This window comes from Berkeleyomyces rouxiae, assembly GCF_048999995.1.
Source record: "Berkeleyomyces rouxiae strain 22BRR77 chromosome Unknown BrBRR77_ptg000002l, whole genome shotgun sequence".
Classification (NCBI taxonomy): domain Eukaryota; kingdom Fungi; phylum Ascomycota; class Sordariomycetes; order Microascales; family Ceratocystidaceae; genus Berkeleyomyces; species Berkeleyomyces rouxiae.
In genome coordinates this window covers 1,624,344-1,643,371 of record NW_027396492.1, presented here as the reverse complement: position 1 = coordinate 1,643,371, position 19,028 = coordinate 1,624,344, and the positions used below count along the sequence as shown (strand labels likewise).

Below are 19,028 nucleotides of genomic sequence, written 5' to 3'. Positions count from 1 at the left end.
TGGAAATCTGCGTTGACAAATCAAGAAGTTAGTTAATGGGAGACGCTTAATATGTGCATGAAAAACAAATCATGCAACTCTTTTTCAAGTAGCGCCCGAGACCAAGGGCAAAGTGCGGCTGTGCTTTTTTGTGTTGAAAAACAAAACCGAATGTTTGAATGCTGGTATCTGGGCTCTAGTTAGCTGGACCGTCTAGAAAAAGCGGCCAATCAGAGCACTGCTTTGCCTGCTGTAAGTGAACAATGCGTCGAGTAGCAAAGGCCGCAAGGCGATGTGAAGGAAGGTCGAGAATAATCGAGAAGAATGGGAAAATAGAAGTCGGTTCTTTTTGGAGCTTAGAGCTAGGGCAAGTCCTTGACAGGCCATAGACATATGTAGATGGTTGTATAGTTGCCACAATATGTACTTGTCCCTCGATATACATACATTTGTATGTATGTACATGCTTGCAGATACACAGGGACAAACATCAGTCTGTCTTGACAGTTTATATTCCTGCAGCCAGATCAGAGTTCTGATATACATTTGAAGCGAGTGGCAAAACGCAGGCCGAGTCTTGGATATGCGGCTCTGCAGAGAGTGGGAGTCGCCTAGGATCAAGAACTGGCGGCACATCAATGGCGGATCTCCCCATATGAAGGGCTATGCGCTTAGGTCCTCAGGTATACCTACCCTCATGTAGACTGTCTCTCACTTTGCCGATTGTCGTCCGAACGGCGCGCAAGATGGAGACTGGAACAACACCTAAGAAACGCAGCATAAGGAAGCACGCGCTTGGCGTGGTCTAATCGAAGGAATTTTGGCTGCTTAAAGCTTTGATTTGATTGTCTGTATTAACCTGTCTACCCCCGAAAGAATCTCGGCATACAACAGTAGTCGCTTGAAGCGCCCTGCAGGCCGTGCACCTCCCAAGCGCGATTTGTATCTAAAGCGAGATTTACGGTAACTAGGTAAAGCTGGCATCCAAACACCGCGCTTATATCCACGATGAATAGTGTGACATGGGCACATGTAAAAATGGATACACACCTTTATTTCGTCCCAGTCCTTCGAAGCCAGTCACTGGATACAAGATATGCGCGGCCTTTGTGCTGGGCATTTCCGGCCATGGCACGATATTGCACCATGCTCCAAAGCTTAGGCCTGGTCAGCCATGTCTCAAGAAAACTCAACGGAACTTCCGACTTTCTGCGGATGTCTACACAGCTTTCTTGTGGGGAGGCTATCAATAATTATTCGGCTTTAGTGCGCATCTTGATCTAGTCGGATGGCAGTGCCATGCAATCTCGACCGTTGGCGTGGTCGAGGCGTCAAAAGACGAAGAGACACACTGGCCGAGGAGTCTCTATTTAAGAGCCCACCCCCCGAGTATCATTGCGGTTCTATCTTGTTTCTGCCTTCACCAAGCTCACTGATTCTTCGGTCTTCACTCATTCATCTCTTTAGTCTTTCGCTTATTCTTCACTTTGTTCCTTTTGCCTTCACTTCACTCTAGGTTTCCCTCTCTACATATACACCATCATTTGACTACATTCAACATGAAGGTTGCTACTATCGCTTCTGTCATCGGTGCCGTTGGCGTGACCACCGCCACTGGTGACAGTCCGACCAGCGCAGTTGGCACCTCCCCCGGCTACATTTTTACTGGCACAGGCACTCCTGCTACCACCACCACCACCACCAGTAGCGCTGCCACCACTTCGACTGGTACTCCTCAATACCAAGAGTTCAACAGCAATGACCCAGATGTCATGGTCCACTACCAGTGTGTCTTCAAGACTGGCCACTACTACTGTGATGATTCGGCCGAGAATGAGGCACAGGTCCTCCAGGAGGCTGTGGAGTTTGAGGCCGAGGTTAGAGCTGCCATAGCTGAGGCTTCTTCGGATGAGCCTGCCAAGACTAGCATTAACGCTTCTCCTGCTGGCCCTACTGGCGATGCTCCCGACTCTGATGGTGAACACTATCGTCCCGCTCATAACAATGACGAATCGGCTGATCATGGTGACTCTGATGATGAAAGTTATCACCCCACTCATGAAGATTCTGATTCTGATGATGACTGGAACTTTTACCATCGTTATGGCCGTTATAGCTTCGGTCGTCATGGCTCTCCCGACGGTCACAATTCTGGCAATGGCGGAATTGCTTACTTCGATGAGCGAGTTCCAGAACTTAGGGTCTACGGTGACTGCACAGTTCTGGGCAGTCGTTATGAATGCCGCCAGATGCCCATCAAAGAGTTCGTGGAATGGTTCAATAACAGACACAAAGTCGACGATGAGGAAAAAAAGCTCCGAGAGCTTATCAACAGCCTGCCTGACGTTCGTTTGCTCGATGCCATGTTTGGTTACACCGGCCGCTCTGCCGATGATATGACGGAAGACCCTGTCCCGACTGATGTGGCCATGCCTGAGTCTCAAGACCAAGACGACGTCGCCGTGCCTGGGTCTCAAAGCCAGAATGATTGTGACATGCCTGACGCTGACAGAGAATCAAACGATGAATCGCTCAACACTTGCGTTATTGACAAGCACGACCCCACCAGCACCAGTATCAGTGCCCCCCTCCCTACTGAGCCTACTTCCGACCTCGAGTTCGAATTCAACACTGCTGATCCCACGGTCCGCATGCACAACTCTTGCTTTTTCAGCGACGGCCAATTCCACTGCATTGATACCGACGAGCTGGAGGGGCTTCAGGAATGTGCTCTGAACCAGGGCGCTGCATCTGAGGGTAATGTCCACTTCATCACCGGCTGTGAATCATTCTTCTCCGACTACGATCAGTGTGTGCTTCTCTCCGAAAACGATTGGGCCTGCCAAACCTTCTCTTGGGAGCAGTTGATGCAACTTGAGGACCAGGACATTGATGACGACGAGGAAATGGAAATGCAAATGTTCGAAGTCATAATGGAGAACTTGGCCTCTACGATCAACAATCTGGACGTTGAGGATTCCGACGAGTCCCCCATTGCTTCTACCCATGTTACCCAGGGGGGTGCTATCGAAACCGTTGCTGCTTCTATTCCTGATTCCGAGATTAAAGACACCATCAGATACTTACAGGTTCAGCCCGACTCCCCTTACAAGCTCCATCAGGCCTGCATCTTGAAGAACGGTGCCTTTTACTGCACGGACGAAGTTATGGATGCTGAGGATCTGTACAACAGTCTCTCGGAACTCAAGCAAGCCAACTCCGACTTGACAAACGTCCATGTACCTATTCCTACTGAATTCGTCAACGCCCACATGAACATGCCCCTGGAAGAGTTAGACGCGCTGACTGGCGACATCTTTCGACACCAGACTTGCATAATCCTGGCTGATGATTGGGTCTGCGCTACCAAGGACCAGACCGGTGATGCTTCTGGCACTGATGTTGCTAATGAGCTCCCCCCTGTGCCCATTCCTACCTTCACCACTTCTATCCTTCCCTCTGGTGTTGCTGCTCCTACCGGCAACTCTGGTCTTGTTGCTCGCGACCCCAACTCTGGCAAGCACAGCGCCGCTGCTTCTGGCACCGGTGTTTACCACGCTTCCGGTACTGGCGCCATTCATCCCTCTGGTACTGGCGCTGCCTACCCCTCGGGCTCCGGAGTTGGCTCCATCGATCTTCCTACCAGTGGTGCCAAGCAGTTTGGCATTTCCCTGGCTGGCCTGTTGGTCGCTGTTCTTGCCCTGTAAAGGGGCTGAGTGTAGTTTATAACAAATAGAAAAGACTCTGTTCTGTTCCCTGCCAAGTTGGTGTTGATGGTAGTTATTTCTTTTGTGTTTGAAAGGCTTCCAGAAGCATTTAGAATAGAGATTGGATTGTGGGTCTAATATCAAGCCTTATTTTTGCAACAAGTATTTCCGCGTCTCAATGGCCATTTTTTATTTAATTCCAAGAACGTAGTCACAACCCACAAAAGACGCATTTAATAACTAACTAACTGACACAGACAAGCATGTGCGAAAGACAATTGGGCCTCAAGCTCAGATTTGTATCTGGACGGACGTGTCAAAACGTGTAAACTACCACTGCGCCAAAAAGACGAACGTTCATTTAGACTTGCTTACTTAGTAGGGCTTCTATCTTCCATTATGTACGCTGGGCTCTCATGGCCACTGTGCTGTACGCTAACTGGGTAACTTGGCCTCTTCGTAATGATCCTAACAGCGATAGTTTGACAGGACGTGGATGCGTAAATCTCGGGAGTCGGGACAGCTGGTAGAGTGGAGCCTATCGATGGCTTGCGGGTGTATCCAGCTGACAGGTCTTTTTTTCTTTTTCTCTTTTTTTCCGGCCAACACAGGCCCAGATGTTTGGTTCCGCAGACTGCAAGTTTGTACTGGTTGTCATTCGCTAAAGGTCAGCAACAGGAAAGCTCTGTTGATCAGAGTTGACTATTGTTTTAGCAATGGCAAAGACGCAAGACTGATGGCTGGGAACATTGAAATCTACGTGATTTTTACAGACTTGCGCTTCTACCTAGGCCTGATTCGGGGATTTTAGCCACATTTGCCACATCATGGAGACCCTAACTCATTGCACGTAGTTCTGAAGATTATAGTTAGCTATCCAACTAACTATTTGACTGATACATGAATACATACGACTTGAAGCACCCTCAACAGAGTTATATTGGCAGTAGTCTTGGAACAAACATCGCGCATTAAAACCACGACAGCGACAATAATAGTTTATTTCTTACATACTGGAAATTCAAAGAGGTTCTCATGCTCCCATTTGTCCGGCTCATCACGTCTGCACGGACGGGCCTCCAGGGTTGTGATGGAAAAAAGGGTTGGATGGTCAGCTAGTCAGCCAGACGCTAGAAGGCAGGATGTGGAATGGATGCATATGGCTGACAGGGAAGATCCCCCTTGCCACATGACATGTTGCAGACGGATGAAGAAAGTACCCTTTACTCGAAGAGGAAGAGAATGACGGCGTTGAAAATCTTTTAGTCTATTTCGACGTCTCTAGACGTCAAATTTGTGGAGAGGCGGCGTTTGGAGCCGCTCTGGGGAAGGCCAAGATGTGAGACCCGGACTCGAGACTCAAAACGCACTTTGCAGACTGGCGATCTGCACAGCTGCATAGCACAGGCGGGTGCTCAAGCGCGGGTAGCAAAAGCTTAATGGGTTGCAAATCAGCAGCCTGCAATAGGCCGGACATCTCACACGAGCCCTGGGAACAGCTTTCGCGAGCCAAGTAGCTAAATAGTCAGTTGTACAGTTGTTAACTATCTACACCAATACATGCTACATGTACTACTATGCCACCCACTGTCCTTGTGCAAGTATCCAAACCAAACCCTGGGCGGGCTTGCTTGCGCCAAGCATCTGTGCCAAGCACAGGCCAAGACGGCGGATTCTCTTGCTACCCACAAGCCAAGACAAATTGGTCACTGTATGGAACGGGCTTTCGACGGGCAATCCATCAGGGTTCTCGAGGCTGTCAAAAAGCCAAGCAACAGCTGCAAAAATGGTGCAGCAGCAGGCTATCCGGGTTCTTGTGATGGCCAGCGTGGGCGGCTGACCCGTGGCAGCAGGCGGACGCAGAGCCAAACGCACCGTAAATTCAGCGTGGGAGCGTGGGAGCGTGGGAGGGGAGCGTGGGAGCCAAATCGATGACGGATCGCGACATTGGCTCATATGGCACTTGTCATATCCATCCTGCGGCGGCCTGGGCCTGTGGCCACCACCTGCTGCCCGAAAGCCGCCAGGCGCTGTTCCCTGTTAGGACTTGGCCTTGCCTGTCTTGCCCATGGCGTTATGCCTGCTCCAGAACCACGCTTGCGACTGTGACGCTCGGTGTCTAGATGGCCACCCACGTAGCTTAACCCGCTTCTGGACTTGCTACGGGGCGATGGGGCGCGTACGCCGTAAGCAGACCGCGACTATTTAATGCGTGGGGTGCCCGGCCCTGCTCTGCCCAGCTTGATCCTGTCTTTTCCTTCTCGTGAGCTTCTGCAGATCCAACTCTTGTGTTACTACAAGTATCACCGGTATCCCATTTTCCTCGCGTGCGACCACAGCCGACCTTGAAGTTGTTCGAGCCTCTTCCTCTCCATCACCCTGTTGCCGAATTCTTCCGCCATGAAGTCTCTGGATCTTCTCCTGCTGCTATCGGCTGGTGTCGCCTCCGTGGCCGCCCAGGCGACCCCCACCCCGACTGCCGACTCCCACGATCACGACCATGAGGAGTCGACCACCTCCATCAGCGCCATCTCCGACTGCTACGTCAAGGACTCCACGCAGTGAGTGTGCCTCCACCTGTCCGGACGCCTGCGTGTCTCGCGCTGACCTTGCCTCCCCTCTCTCGCCAATAGGTACTGCTTCTCCGGCCACACTGAAGTTTATGTCGTCGGCGATGTAACCGAATCTGACGACCTGCCCACGTCGTACTCGGGCTGCCACCAGCATGGCACCGCAACGTAAGACTTGTTTGCTTTTGGCGTGCATTTGGAACACCCAGACCCTAACCTCGTTTCCAGCTACTGCATGTCTGGCGATAACGAAGTGGAGATCGCCCTGGTCGGAGCTACCTTCACTACTGCCGCCGCTGCTGTGACCACCGCCCCTCCTACTACCACCACTGCCACCGAAACCGCTGTCACTGCCGTCTCCGAGTGTCATACCCATGGCAGCCAACTGTAAGCCTCAAGCACCCTGTTGTTTGCCCGTGTCTGTAGAAGTTGCCCTACTAACACTTTAACTTAGTCACTGCATGGCTGGTACTGTCGAGTACCTTGTCGGTGTTCCGGTCACTCAGACCACTAGCCTGCCAACTGGATACGATGGCTGCCACTCTCATGGCTCTGAGCTGTAAGTTGCCTCTATGAAAAAAAGAAACGCAAAACCGTATCACGTACTAACTAGTTAATAGCTTCTGCGTTGACGAGAACGGCAACGATGTCAGCCTCACCCGTGAGGACACTGAATCGTCTAGCGCCTCGACTACTTCCAGCTCCGTCTCCAAGGCTGACATGGACTGCCACTTCCATGCTGGTGTTGAGTGAGTTTTGCTCTATCCACCCTTTGTACAAGGCCCTCTATCGTGCTAACATATTTGATCCTCTAGGCACTGTGTTCCTAAGGACGGAAGCGTTCTGGCCGTGTCTTGCGAGCGTGTTGACAGAGACTACGATGTCAAGCTTCGTATTGGCCTCTTGTTCGTCATTCTGGCTACTAGTGCTATTGGTAAGACACATCTCTAAATCATCTTGAGCCACATATACTGACCAATTGCTAGGTGTCTTTGGTCCCATCTTCCTGACCTCGATCCTCCCTAATAAGCTTGGCTTCGTCTTCGTAATTCTCAAGCAGTTCGGTACTGGTGTCGTTATCTCTACTGCCTTTGTTCATGTAAGGACTGACCCGCCATTTACAAATGAATCTCCACATACTAACTAGTCCTTCATAGCTTCTTACCCATGCTATGCTCATGTTCGAAAACGAGTGCCTCGGAAGACTGGAGTACGAGTCGACTGCCACTGCCATTGCCATGGCTGGCCTCTTCATGTCTTTTGTCATTGAGTACATTGGCCACCGTTACGTCAACTGGAAGCAAGCCAAGAACAAGGAGGAGACCAACCAGAGCGCTCTGGAACTTTCTACCCAAAATGAGATGATTGATATCATGGTCATGGAGGCCGGCATCGTTTTCCACTCTCTGCGTAAGTCAACGAAACGAAATCCCCGCCTGGCTTCATAAGTTGGCATACTAACAATTCTATTAGTTATTGGTCTCACTCTGGTTGTCACTGGCGACAGTGCCTTCATGACCCTCTTCATTGTCATCATTTTCCACCAGATGTTCGAGGGTATCGCTCTTGGCAGCCGTATTGCCACCCTAGGCACCACCAAGACCTCGGCTCTGGCTGGCCTCGGCCACCACCACAGCGGCGCCCACAACCATGACAAGGCTCCCGTTCAGATTTCCGACTCATCGGTCAACTCCGAAACCGAGACAGCCCCCAAGGTTTCCATGATGAAGAAGATGCTCCTGGCTTCCACCTTCGCTCTGGTCACTCCTCTTGGTATGGCCATTGGTATCGGTGTCCTAGACCAGTTTAACGGTAACGACAAGGAAACCATCATTGCCATTGGTACCCTGGATGCCTTTTCCGCCGGTATCCTTGTGTGGGTTGGCCTGGTCGAGATGTGGGCTGGTGACTGGATGCACGGTGAGCTGGCCAACGCCAGTCCCATCAAGACGGCTCTGGGCATGCTTGGCCTTGTGTCGGGCATGATCTTGATGAGCTTCCTCGGAAAGTGGGCTTGAAGGGCGTAAAACAAAACTACTAATTCTTCGGGAATGGCGCTTGTGTTCTCTAATATTCGGATTTTCTAACTGTTTAATTAAAACTATTGTCTAATTGAAAAGTCACTCTTTACTTTCAACCTACTATATCCTAAAGTTCGTCGTGAATCTTGAGCGGTTGAACTGTAACTACTTCAGTCTCAGTCATGTCCCCCGCTCTCCACGCATATGTAAACACCCAGTTCGATGCCGCCGCCCCGAATGCACCGTTCTTGTCTGCCACCACCAGCCCTGCATGTATCTGTGGAAACTTCCGCATCATGCGCCGTACAGAATCCTCAGCTGCCATAGTCGGTGTCATGCCACGCCTCAGATTTTCAACTGCTTGATAGCATGGCAGAAACCGCATCATGACGTCACCATCCCCCGTCGCTCCACAGCCGCCGATATCGCCGTCGACGTAGGACCCGCTACCCACGATGGGTCCGTCGCCTACGCGACCAGGGATTTTGTGAGCAGCGCCGTTGGTAGAAGTAGCAGCTGCTATTTCCCCAGCTTCGGAGATTGTTATCACAGAGACAGTGTCATGGGCTCGGGGCTTGAATGTGTGAATGGAGTTCACAGCTGTCCTTGTATCAGATGTGATTTTTGGCGTATAGTAATCACGGGATAGACATGATTCAGACTTGGCGCCAACACGGAAGTTTGGCTGGCAGTTTTCATTCTTCCAGGCGTCGCACGTGCGTCTCGACTCATCTGTGGCCAGTTCTTCTTCCTCGAACCCATTCTCCAAAGCAAAAACTGTGGCTTGATCTCCGACTAGCAATGTATGTTGCGTGCTGTCCAGCACACGTCTAGCAACTCCGACTGCATTCTTTATTCTTCGCAGACCAGCAACCGCGCCGGCATTCATGGTAGTGCCGTCCATGATCAGAGCATCCAGCGTTGTCTCGCAGTTTTCATCTGGCGATCCTCCATAGCCCACGGTCCCGTCACATCGGTTGGCCTCACAGGCTGCGGCGCCGAATTCCGCAGCGTCGAGAGCAGCAGCTGATCGTTTGAGCGCTAGGAAGGCAGCATCGGTTGTTGAAGTAAATGGACCGCCCCAAGTGTTGATCACGAGGGGAGGGGTGGCGCCTAAGGAATGGTTGACAAATAGAGTTAAGAGCAGAGAAAAAAGACAGAGCGGCCTCATTCTCAGAGTGTAAAGTAGGTTGGAACAATGTTTTCTTGATTGGCTGATAAATATGTTGGACGTTGACCCAGGTCCAAAGTAGCCATACGGATCGGACCTCTTAGACATGAAGTGAAGTTGGGCAGTTGTTGGTGGCTAACGACCTCAGAAAAAGGCGCAGTTCATGCCAATGCTATATAAATATAAATACGGTGGTCACTTTCCAACAAAGTCTGGGGTGGTGGCGCAGTTGGGAGCGCGTTAGACTGAAGTCACAAACCTCAGTTTCCAGTTCTCCGGAATATCTAAAGGTCACCGGTTCAATCCCGGTTCACCCCACTATCTCCTTTTTGGGTGATTTTACCCGAATCCAGAAAGTTGGAGGTTTGCCGAGGTTTACCCGACCGACGCGTCGTCTACCCACCAGGAACAGGAACCACCAGGCTCCATTTCCACCAACCTTCAATTAGAAGGTGTGAGATCATAACCATCTTGTTGATTCCTCCTGTGGGTATTTGCGGCGGTGTTATTTTGTTCTTCTTTTTCACTTTCATTTTTCCGGTTCATTTACTTCGATCTTTAATACTACATGTCCACTCCTTTTGCTGTTCCGTCCATCCTTATTTTTCGTTTACGCCCAACTTACGGCAACCCGATTCGCGCACCGCCAATTCCATCCCACCTGCCCTTGGACGCTGATTTATGCAGGCGGCTTCTCCATTTCCACAATCTCAAACACGACATCGTGCCTTTAGAGCCGTTTGCGATACTCTTCCACACACCACGTACCAGCGATTATTTCGTCTCTATCCCCAAGATTGGCTGTCCGGCTCTTATGCAGCACGTTGTGTGCTTTGTCAGAGTTTGACTTTGGCGCTGTCATTTCTCTTCAGTACTCTCTCAACGCTCCCACCAACCCGACTTTCGATTGGCCTCGAAGCGCTGATAGCCACCATCCGGGCGTCTAGTTTCTCGCTTGCTCTCTGAGAGTCTAAGGCACTTATTTACAAAGTCTTGGAGCCAGACCCTGACTCTGTCTTTTTGCGAGTCACGATATCTCCAGTTTCACCATGCCCACAACTGAAGTCCCCCCATCAGATCACAATGGCCTACAAGACATCGCCAACACGCTATTAAAGTCGAGGCGGGTTGTTGTTGTTACAGGTGCAGGTATCAGTACAAACTCAGGAATTCCAGTATGTTTGTCACGGCTTATGCCATTTTTGTCCTTAACCAAGTGCGGTCCATCCCTAACCTGTATTTTTTTTGCAGGACTTCCGTTCCGAAAATGGCCTTTACTCTCTCATTCAGGCACAGCTAGATGCTGCAGCAAAGATGGATTCAGTTAATGGGGAATCCTCGGAATCGCAATCTCGCAAGCGCCAACGACTAAGTGACTGTGGTCCAACTGCAAAGGACGAGGGAGATTCAGGATCGCCAACCTCGGCGTCAAAGAACACGTCCAACCCTAGCTCTGTCGACGGGGATGAAGAGGCCCTTCAACCTGTATCGTTCACATCTGGGTTTAAAAAGGCTGGTCTTTTGGCACGCTTCTCCATCGGAGCCCAAGCGCTGGCTTCGTCTCCTTTATCATCTCCCCCTCCAGGCATGTGGGACTCCGATGGTGATACCGCCCACTCTGGTTGCGACGAAGAGGAGACCTCCCAGATTTCTTCATCACAGGTGCTTCCGCGATCACTCCCGAATTTGAAAGGCAAAGATCTCTTCGATGCGCAGATCTGGTCCGACCCGCTACGGACGTCCGTTTTCTACACATTTGCCACAACCCTGCGCCAAAAGGTCCGTGAAGCGACACCTACACCTTCGCATCATTTCATCAGTCATCTTCGCGATCGCGGCAAGTTGGTCCGATGTTACACTCAAAACATCGACATGATCGAGGAGAAAGTTGGGCTCAGTACTGAACTTTCCGATGGCCCAGGCTCCAGAAGCCGTTTTACCAGGAAATTAACCCTTCAGCGGACTGAAAGTATGGTTATTGAGACATCCAACAACGAAGGCCAATCCGAATTCCCTGACGAGAAGAAAAACGTAATCCCGGCTTCACAACCTACTCCAACACTGTCGCGTTTTCCATCCGATCTTTCCACGACAAGCGACTGTCCTCCCGACTCCCAGCCTGAAAGCGAAGAATTCGACAAGCCAAAATCCAACCCACTGCCACGACACAGGCTCACAGGTGTGGAATGTGTGTATCTCCATGGATCCCTAGAGTATCTACGTTGCTTCCTTTGCGGAAAGGTTTGTGAATGGGGGCCTGTTGAAGCCGAGACTATTGGAGGTGAGCAGCCAGATTGTCCACACTGTGCTGGGGCTACCGAGGCCAGAATGGAACGTGGAAAACGCCCGCTTGGAATTGGGAAACTCCGACCAGATATTGTGCTTTACGGAGAAGAGCATCCTAGCTCCCACCTAATTTCTCCAATCATCACCAGTGATCTGAGCATACTACCTGATATGATGCTTATCATGGGAACATCACTGCGAGTCCATGGCTTGAAGGTGATGGTTCGTGAGTTTGCCAAAGCTGTTCATAACAAAGGCGGTATCGTCGTGTTTGTGAACTTTACAAAGCCCCCAGAAAGCACTTGGGGCGATGTCATTGATTACTGGGTTTCTTGGGATTGTGACGCCTGGGTAGATGACATGAAGAGCCGGATCCCTCTCATGTGGGTTCCTGTTGGCGAAGAAGACGAATGGAAAAGGAAACAGCGCGATGCAGCCAAAGCAGCAGCTCTAGAAGCAAAGGCAGAGGCCAAGGCGGCAGAACGAGAAGCAAAAGCCGAAGCAAAAGCCGTTGAAAAAGAGGCCAAAGCCGAGGCTAAAGCTGCCCAGAAAGCCGCTAAAGAGGAAGCCAGAGCAGCTGAACGGGCAGCTAAAGAAGAAGCCAAGGCGGCCGAGAAGATTGCCAAGGAAGAGGCCAGGGCTGCCGAGAAACTTGCCAAAGCCGAAGCCAAAGCCGCTGCAAAGGAGATGAAGATGTCTAGTGCAAGTCAAAGTGCCTCTGGCAAGTTTATGGGGCCAAAAAGAGGAAATGTGTCTGTTTCTACAACGCAATCTGGACAGGCTGACATTTTAAACTCTAACTGCCCGCACAGTGACTACTCCCAGGCCTTGAAAGCCATATCCCCGTCAACGGCCATACTTGATGGCGACACTGTGGTCTCCGATCTCCCGCCCCTCAAGCCGAGGCGCAAATACGTCAAACGCAAAAACTCTCAGATATTGAAAGATGAACAGGCTAGCGCGGGCCCATCCTCAGATACGCCAACCGAAGGTCCGGGATCGGGTGGCTTGGGGCCTCCGAATGACACAACTGGCAAATATTCATCCGGTACTCATGGTTTCCCCCAACAAGTCCAAACTCACGATCAAAAGTCTGCATCTGAAGCTTCATCCCGTACTACCCGCATTCCATTACCCAATGAACCAACTGTTAGGCTTAGAAATGAAACTTGTCTTCTTTTTCGCCCGCCACCGTTATCTGAAGTTCACGGCATTAAAAACCGCGGGAATCTACCAAAGCCCCCATGCGATTATACAAAGAACCCCAAAACGGAGAAAGATATTCACAAGAACGGATTTGACATATCGAAAAGCCCATCGATAATAGCAAAACCCAAAAAGTCCAGGGCTAAAAAGGGCAGTGTTATCGAAGGACTGTCCGTATCCACGACCTCGTCCTCTCTTTCTAGCAGCCTAACCACAGAACAAGTCCTGGTTTCCCTCTCGACCGAGGGCTCCAAGTCATCTGCCCTCATCAAGTCTACCGTTGGCCAAGTTCAGCTGCTCTCACCACGTTCGGGATCCAAAATGCCGTTAATCACCAATACTCACCGCCACGGTCTATCAGATGGCTTCCGCAGGTTCATGATCAACATGTCCCCGACAGCGCGCTTAAGTCACGGCGTCGGAGCCAAGGAACTTTCATGGAACCGTGACCCATTCTTCATCCATGATCGGCTTGGCGTCTCAACAAATAACCGCTGGTCTCTAAACTTGTTCCCGCCCAAGCGAGATGAATCTCCCATTGGGCTTCGTCCTCTGGCACCTACTCCCTTGGATAATCCAAAGTATGTTAGACCAAATATTGAAAAGGCCGAGGATTTTGAGCTTCCTCATTTGAAGTCTTATTCGCAGGACCATGACTCTGACTCATGGGGAGTGGAAGACCAATTGAAACTTGAGTCGGAGACTGATGCTAGAGTCTCTCTCGATGTGGCCGGGCCATGTAAACAAGAGTCTATCCAACCCATGATAGAAGCTCATCTCACCTCTCTAGAAATAGCTTCACGTCCAGATAAGGTGACCTTTGATGCGCCAACAGAACCTCAAGCAGAGGCACCGTCTCCTCCAGTGACAGAAACACTCGAGGCTGATCGGGAAATGTCCCTTGACGCCCCAGTTACTACAACCAAGACCAACGTGATTGTCGCTATACCCAGACGCAAGCAAACAACACCTCCCTCGTCTCCATCGCCCACGGCCACTTCCACCCTTCCTCGGAAAAAGGCCTCATCACCACTCCTCACTCGCTCGCGGGCCAAAGCAAATGACGTGGCCGGGAAGCGGCCGCTCCGTTGCAGCCCGATACGACATGCGAGGAAAGCCAAGTAGAGGGTGCTCAACAAGTTGGTAGAATGGTCTCGTTGTCTTTTTTCTTTTTTTTTCTTGGTCTGGCGAGGATGCAAAACAAACGATTTATGAATTAACGAACACTAGTAACTATAACTATATATTTAGTCCTTTCTTCTTTTCTTCTTACTACGCTGAGTCGCTATGCTGTGGTGTTGTTTTTATGCTGATGTGCTACTGACATGAGGAAAGGTACGCAAATAGGAAGCGATGTTGACTCCGAACATATAATTCAATGCATCTTGATGTAATAGTGAAAGTGAAGAAAACTGACTGGTTAACAAAGGAAATAAGTCATATCCAGAGAGAGTTGGTGCATCTAGTTATACATGTGCCGGTGGCCTTGCAACAATGTCATCTCTACTCTAGGCGTATGGCCGAGTGTGTTTTATGGATGTGAAGTGCCATGGGTATCGGGGAAGTGTGTCGTCCTGACATCGCGAGTTTAGTGTGTAGCGTCAGCTCATGGCTGGGATGTGGCAGTACGAACAGGTTTGGGGGCCGTTGTCCAACAAATAAGATGACAAAGACGGTATTAGGGCGAAGAAACTGAAAAGAGAGAATGCGCGAAACACGACACCGTCCACTACCACCAGCCCACATTCCGCGCCTTACATGTTCCCATCTTGCTGCGCACGAGCCCTCGTGATGCTATTCTTGCCGCGCTCTTCGTGACCACCCGGCTTGATATACTCGGCAATAATCTGGCCCCAGGTCCTTTCTCTCGGAGTCTCGCCGTTTTGTGAATGTAGCTCTCCGGCTATGCTCCTCTGGAGCATGTCTTTGTGCAGAGCAGCGCGGCCCATGGCGCGCTCCTCGAGCGTAAAGCTCACGGCAGTCAGCGGCGCACTATCCGGCAGGACTGCCTGTTTTGCATCGACGTCTGCGTCTGTGTTGACACTTTCTATGGCGGTGTGCGGGGAGGACTGTTGTTTGTACGGCGTCGTGTGCGAGAAGATATGGCGCTTGTATGGCGTGGTGCAGTCAGCCGCAGCGTGTTTCGGCACGTAAGCGCCGGGCGAGCCAGACTTGGCAGCGGGGGCAGGGACTGCGAGTGTCTCGGCCGAGGATGAGAAGTCATTGGAGGCGCGGGAGGACCAGAAGCGCTGGAGAAATGTGGTACTGCTGCGGCGGCTGTGGTCACTGGCGATGGAGGAGGCGGAGGGGGTAGGTGGGCATGGGTTGGGGGTCTGGAAGGTGCGCTGGAGGAGAGGAGGTTGCGTGGTCGTGAATGTGTTGCCGGACATGGTTAGTTTGTCTGGAAGGTAGAAACAGAGGGGAAGTAAAGGGGATAAGGAGCAGAGAGAATCTGGGTTCAACAAGATAGTGGAATTATGGCTGACGTCCGCACCTCCAGCCACTTTCGGCACGTGTAGATGTGTATACACTTCTGTAGTACAGGTGTGTGTCGCAAATGCACGAGATGTGCAACTTTCCCAAAGCAAGGGGTCCTGCAACCTCTATATAACTATTTCGTGCCTACAAGATACATCGTGTTCTTGAACTCTTCCCACGTTGATGATTAGCAATGCACATTCCTTTTCCACATTCCTTGACTTGCTTTATTTTCACGTAATTGACTAAGCTACATTTCCCCCCCATTCCGGCGTCAACTAAGATGCTGCTCTGGACTGACAACAGGCATTAAGCCCCTAGTTGGGGTTTCCAACAGAATTCCTTGAGCGCCTGATTGACGGGTGTCTTGAGTTTCTTCGGGAGGGAGGGCGCGAGAGGGTGCACAGATGGGCCAAGAGGAGAAAACAAGGCTCTTGTTCCGAGGGACTTAGTTATCAGAACAGCTAGCTTGCTAATCTAGCCCTGTTAATGGCAGTGTCTTGCAGCGGATAGTGGAAGGGCAGAGTGTATGCATGTATTACATGATAACTACTGACTTCCGGCCCAGCAACATGGTGCTAAAGCACCAGCACCTCCGGTTCTTCACTCCAGCCTGATTTTTCATCGGCACTTGGGAGTGTTAATGCAGCGTGTTCGTCAGGTGTACCGAGCTTGGTTTCCAGTATAGAGACTCGGTCTGCAGAATGCTGCCACCCAGACACATGTATCTGGGTATGTGTGCTTGTAGGAATCTAAATTTTCCTGGGTGGCTTGTAGGAGCGGTTACTTTGAGTTTTCAGTACTGGCAGGGCGTAAAGAGCACGCGTGGTCCAGGGAGTTACGGTGCATAATCTGAAGATGCAGAGAAAAACTTTTCCTTTCAACATGGTTTAACCAACTACGCTGTCTTAAACTAGCTAACTGCATCCGAGGACAAAATTCGAGAATCAGGGAGGATCGCGAGACGATGTTTCCAGGGTTATGTACGTTCTAAGCCCTAGTGGTGTGTAAGTCAAAGTGGGGCTTAAGTCTCGTAACACATGGTCTCTTGGTTGACCATCTCCCAATGTATTGGATCATGAATAATGCCTTGTATGTAACTATGTGTAACTAGGTACTAACCAATTGTGTTTTTTAAACCAGTTCTATGCAACATGCGACGAGCCCCAAAACGCCTCTAAATATCAAAAGAAATACACCCAAATGCAAATCATAAACGTTCATCAATTTTTAGCCCGGTCCGATGACGGACTCTGCTCATATCAAAAGGAATGCGGTCGCTGCACCGAAGGCACCAAGGCTGGTCCATTTGCTAAGGTGTAAGCTCCTGGCGCCGGAGCTGGAAGAGCCCGTCCTGTTGACCAGGTCGGTGTCGGACCGGCCGACGGGGCTTGTCACGTTGTTGAGCGAATCAGCCGTGTCCATGCTGGGGCCTCTGTTCCAGAAGTCGACAAGAAAGAACGCCGGCTGTTCGCCGTATTCTGTACGGCAGGTCGTGGCATGCTGGCCCAGGGCGCCGGTCAGCGTGGTGTTGGGACTGTTGGTTGTGTCAACCATGTCAGGGTTAGGCCCGAAGATGGTGGTGTCAAGAATGGTGTATGTTTCGTATAGGAAGTGGTTGACTAGCGGAATCATGCCCGAGGCAATAGCGGTGGATGCGGAGCTGATGCCCGAGGGCCGGTCTACGCTGCAGTTGAAGCCGGAGCCAGAAACCACCTCGTAAGCCGTCTCGAACATGTAGGTCCACTCGTTGAGCAGGTACGGGTACGTGGTGCTGTAGTCGATAGCTGCAATGAACGTGACCAGTCGCGTGTTGGCCGAGATCATGCTTTGCAGAGTCGGCCAGTTGGTAGTAGCCGACGTGCTTGTAGGCGTGTAGCCATATGTCGAGATGCCCGAGCCCTCAAACACCGAGCCGAAATCAGCCGCGCTGGCGTCATCCGAGTTGACAATCAGCAGCGTTACCACGTCGGTGGGATTGCTGTCCATCCACGCCTTGACATCCACGAGCCAGTCCTCGAGCGGACCGGCATCAAGCAGCGAGCAGCTGGTGTGGCACATGCGTAGCGTGCCGTTTTCGACGTGGACCTGCACCTGGAGCAAGCGGATGCCGGCATTGAGTGCGATGGTGGCGTTGAAGTATTGCGTGCCGGACGCAGAGTTGCCGGTGGATGCATCGCGCAGAAACGAGCTGTCGTGCGCGCCCATGTGTGTGATTTTGTTGTACTGCAGGTCGCAGAGACTGGCGGCGTTGTTGCATACGCTGGCAGAGCCGGTTGCCGCCGACGAGATGGTTGATGTGGCGGTTGTGATGGTGGTCGGGCTGGCTTGACGCGGCCGGACGGCTGATGTGGCTGCCGGCGCCACGGCCGAGAGAAGTAGTGTAAGCAGGGATGAGGGACGCATTGTTAAGATGTCGGAGTAATAATGTATCCAGCAAGCCAAGGAGAATAAATTTTCAGTCGGGGCTTGTCATATGTCAAGTGCCTCCAGAACAACATGCTGCAACGTGGGGACCAGCAGCCCTTTTCTACTTCTACTCCTCCGCTCTCTGTGACATGACATAGTTCTAGCAGTATGCTTTTTGTGACAAACTCAGCCCCAAACATCCGACCAAACCGGCGGGTAAGCCTGCCAAGGGCTCTGCCAAGGGCTCTATTCGCTGCCATTCCACCCCCGCCCCCCTCGTGTACAAGCCCTGCAGTAATGTGGTAGGTGCCTGGCTCTATGTAGACTTACATGTCCGTCTCCATGACTGATGACGCGGACTTTGTTTGCCAGAGCCAAGCCAGGCCAAGCCAAGTCAGCCAGCAGGAAAAAAAAGACTTGTATGTGCAAGTCCGCCCAAAGCCTCCTGCGGATGCATGCTAAGAGCCTAACTGGAAACAGGACAACCCGGCATTGACACGGCCACATGTAAGCCGCAGCACTCAGCTGAAACGAAACGGCCCCCAGTGTAAAGATGGAAACGAAACACAAGCATTTATACGGGCCAGCTAGGCTGGGCTGTGGTTATATCATACCCAAGGTTGTAGGACGAGATGGGTTTACAGTCCGTTTCCTGTCCGCCGCCTTCTGTAACCGGATGGCATTTATGCCCCGATCATGCTCTTATGCCTTGGCCCTGTTCTCATGTATTTTTTCTCTGGTCTGTCTTCCCTCGCCCTCCCCCCAAAAGCCCCAAAAGCCTGGTTTGTTTCCCTGGTCCAGCAACTCTCAATATTCGTATGCTTGCAGCTAAGCCCCCCCCAACTTGCGTGTCGCTGAGAATCCCTCCGCTCGTGGGTTGGTAGTCGCTGGCTGCCAGCTGTTAAGAGCTGACGGCCAGCTGCCAGCGCCGTCGTCAGCGCTTCCGTGAAGCATTGCTCAGCGTCTACGTAAAAGAACTTGTGAGCCTTGGATCTCCATAACCGTGACGCAATGCCCTGCATAATATTTACGTTTTCGACTCCGTCTTTGAATATCACCTGTAACGTAAATATTCCACCATTAGAGACAACGGAACGGTTGGATCAGCGACTTGCGTTTCAGCCATTTGTGACATTTGACATGGTCTGCGTGACAAATAAACAACCCCTACGACTTGACTAGGGTATGTTCCGGAGGCATC

At 51.3% G+C, this 19,028-nt stretch overlaps 6 protein-coding genes across 6 annotated transcripts; 3 read left to right on the top strand and 3 right to left on the bottom strand.

Annotated features, from left to right (window-relative positions):
* Window positions 1-1,538: 1,538 nt before the first annotated feature.
* On the top strand, window positions 1,539-3,686 carry BROUX77_002007 (uncharacterized protein; the record flags this gene model as incomplete). The annotated part of the gene is made up of 1 exon (XM_073746500.1): window positions 1,539-3,686. One exon carries the CDS (start codon window positions 1,539-1,541, stop codon window positions 3,684-3,686), a length of 2,148 nt encoding a protein of 715 aa, XP_073607089.1.
* Window positions 3,687-6,086: 2,400 nt separating this feature from the next.
* BROUX77_002006 (uncharacterized protein) lies at window positions 6,087-8,274 on the top strand (the record flags this gene model as incomplete). The annotated part of the gene is made up of 9 exons (XM_073746499.1): window positions 6,087-6,247; window positions 6,320-6,424; window positions 6,485-6,643; window positions 6,711-6,815; window positions 6,877-7,005; window positions 7,072-7,190; window positions 7,243-7,355; window positions 7,414-7,666; window positions 7,730-8,274. 9 exons carry the CDS (start codon window positions 6,087-6,089, stop codon window positions 8,272-8,274), a joined length of 1,689 nt encoding a protein of 562 aa, XP_073607088.1.
* Window positions 8,275-8,404: 130 nt separating this feature from the next.
* BROUX77_002005 (uncharacterized protein) lies at window positions 8,405-9,448 on the bottom strand (the record flags this gene model as incomplete). The annotated part of the gene is made up of 1 exon (XM_073746498.1): window positions 8,405-9,448. The coding sequence occupies one exon, from the start codon at window positions 9,446-9,448 to the stop codon at window positions 8,405-8,407; it is 1,044 nt and encodes a 347-aa protein (XP_073607087.1).
* A 1,049-nt stretch (window positions 9,449-10,497) lies between these two features.
* On the top strand, window positions 10,498-14,065 carry BROUX77_002004 (uncharacterized protein; the record flags this gene model as incomplete). The annotated part of the gene is made up of 2 exons (XM_073746497.1): window positions 10,498-10,623; window positions 10,700-14,065. The coding sequence occupies 2 exons, from the start codon at window positions 10,498-10,500 to the stop codon at window positions 14,063-14,065; spliced, it is 3,492 nt and encodes a 1,163-aa protein (XP_073607086.1).
* A 629-nt stretch (window positions 14,066-14,694) lies between these two features.
* Window positions 14,695-15,330, bottom strand: BROUX77_002003 (uncharacterized protein; the record flags this gene model as incomplete). The annotated part of the gene is made up of 1 exon (XM_073746496.1): window positions 14,695-15,330. The coding sequence occupies one exon, from the start codon at window positions 15,328-15,330 to the stop codon at window positions 14,695-14,697; it is 636 nt and encodes a 211-aa protein (XP_073607085.1).
* A 1,345-nt stretch (window positions 15,331-16,675) lies between these two features.
* BROUX77_002002 (uncharacterized protein) lies at window positions 16,676-17,824 on the bottom strand (the record flags this gene model as incomplete). The annotated part of the gene is made up of 1 exon (XM_073746495.1): window positions 16,676-17,824. The coding sequence occupies one exon, from the start codon at window positions 17,822-17,824 to the stop codon at window positions 16,676-16,678; it is 1,149 nt and encodes a 382-aa protein (XP_073607084.1).
* Between the last annotated feature and the right edge of the window lie 1,204 nt (window positions 17,825-19,028).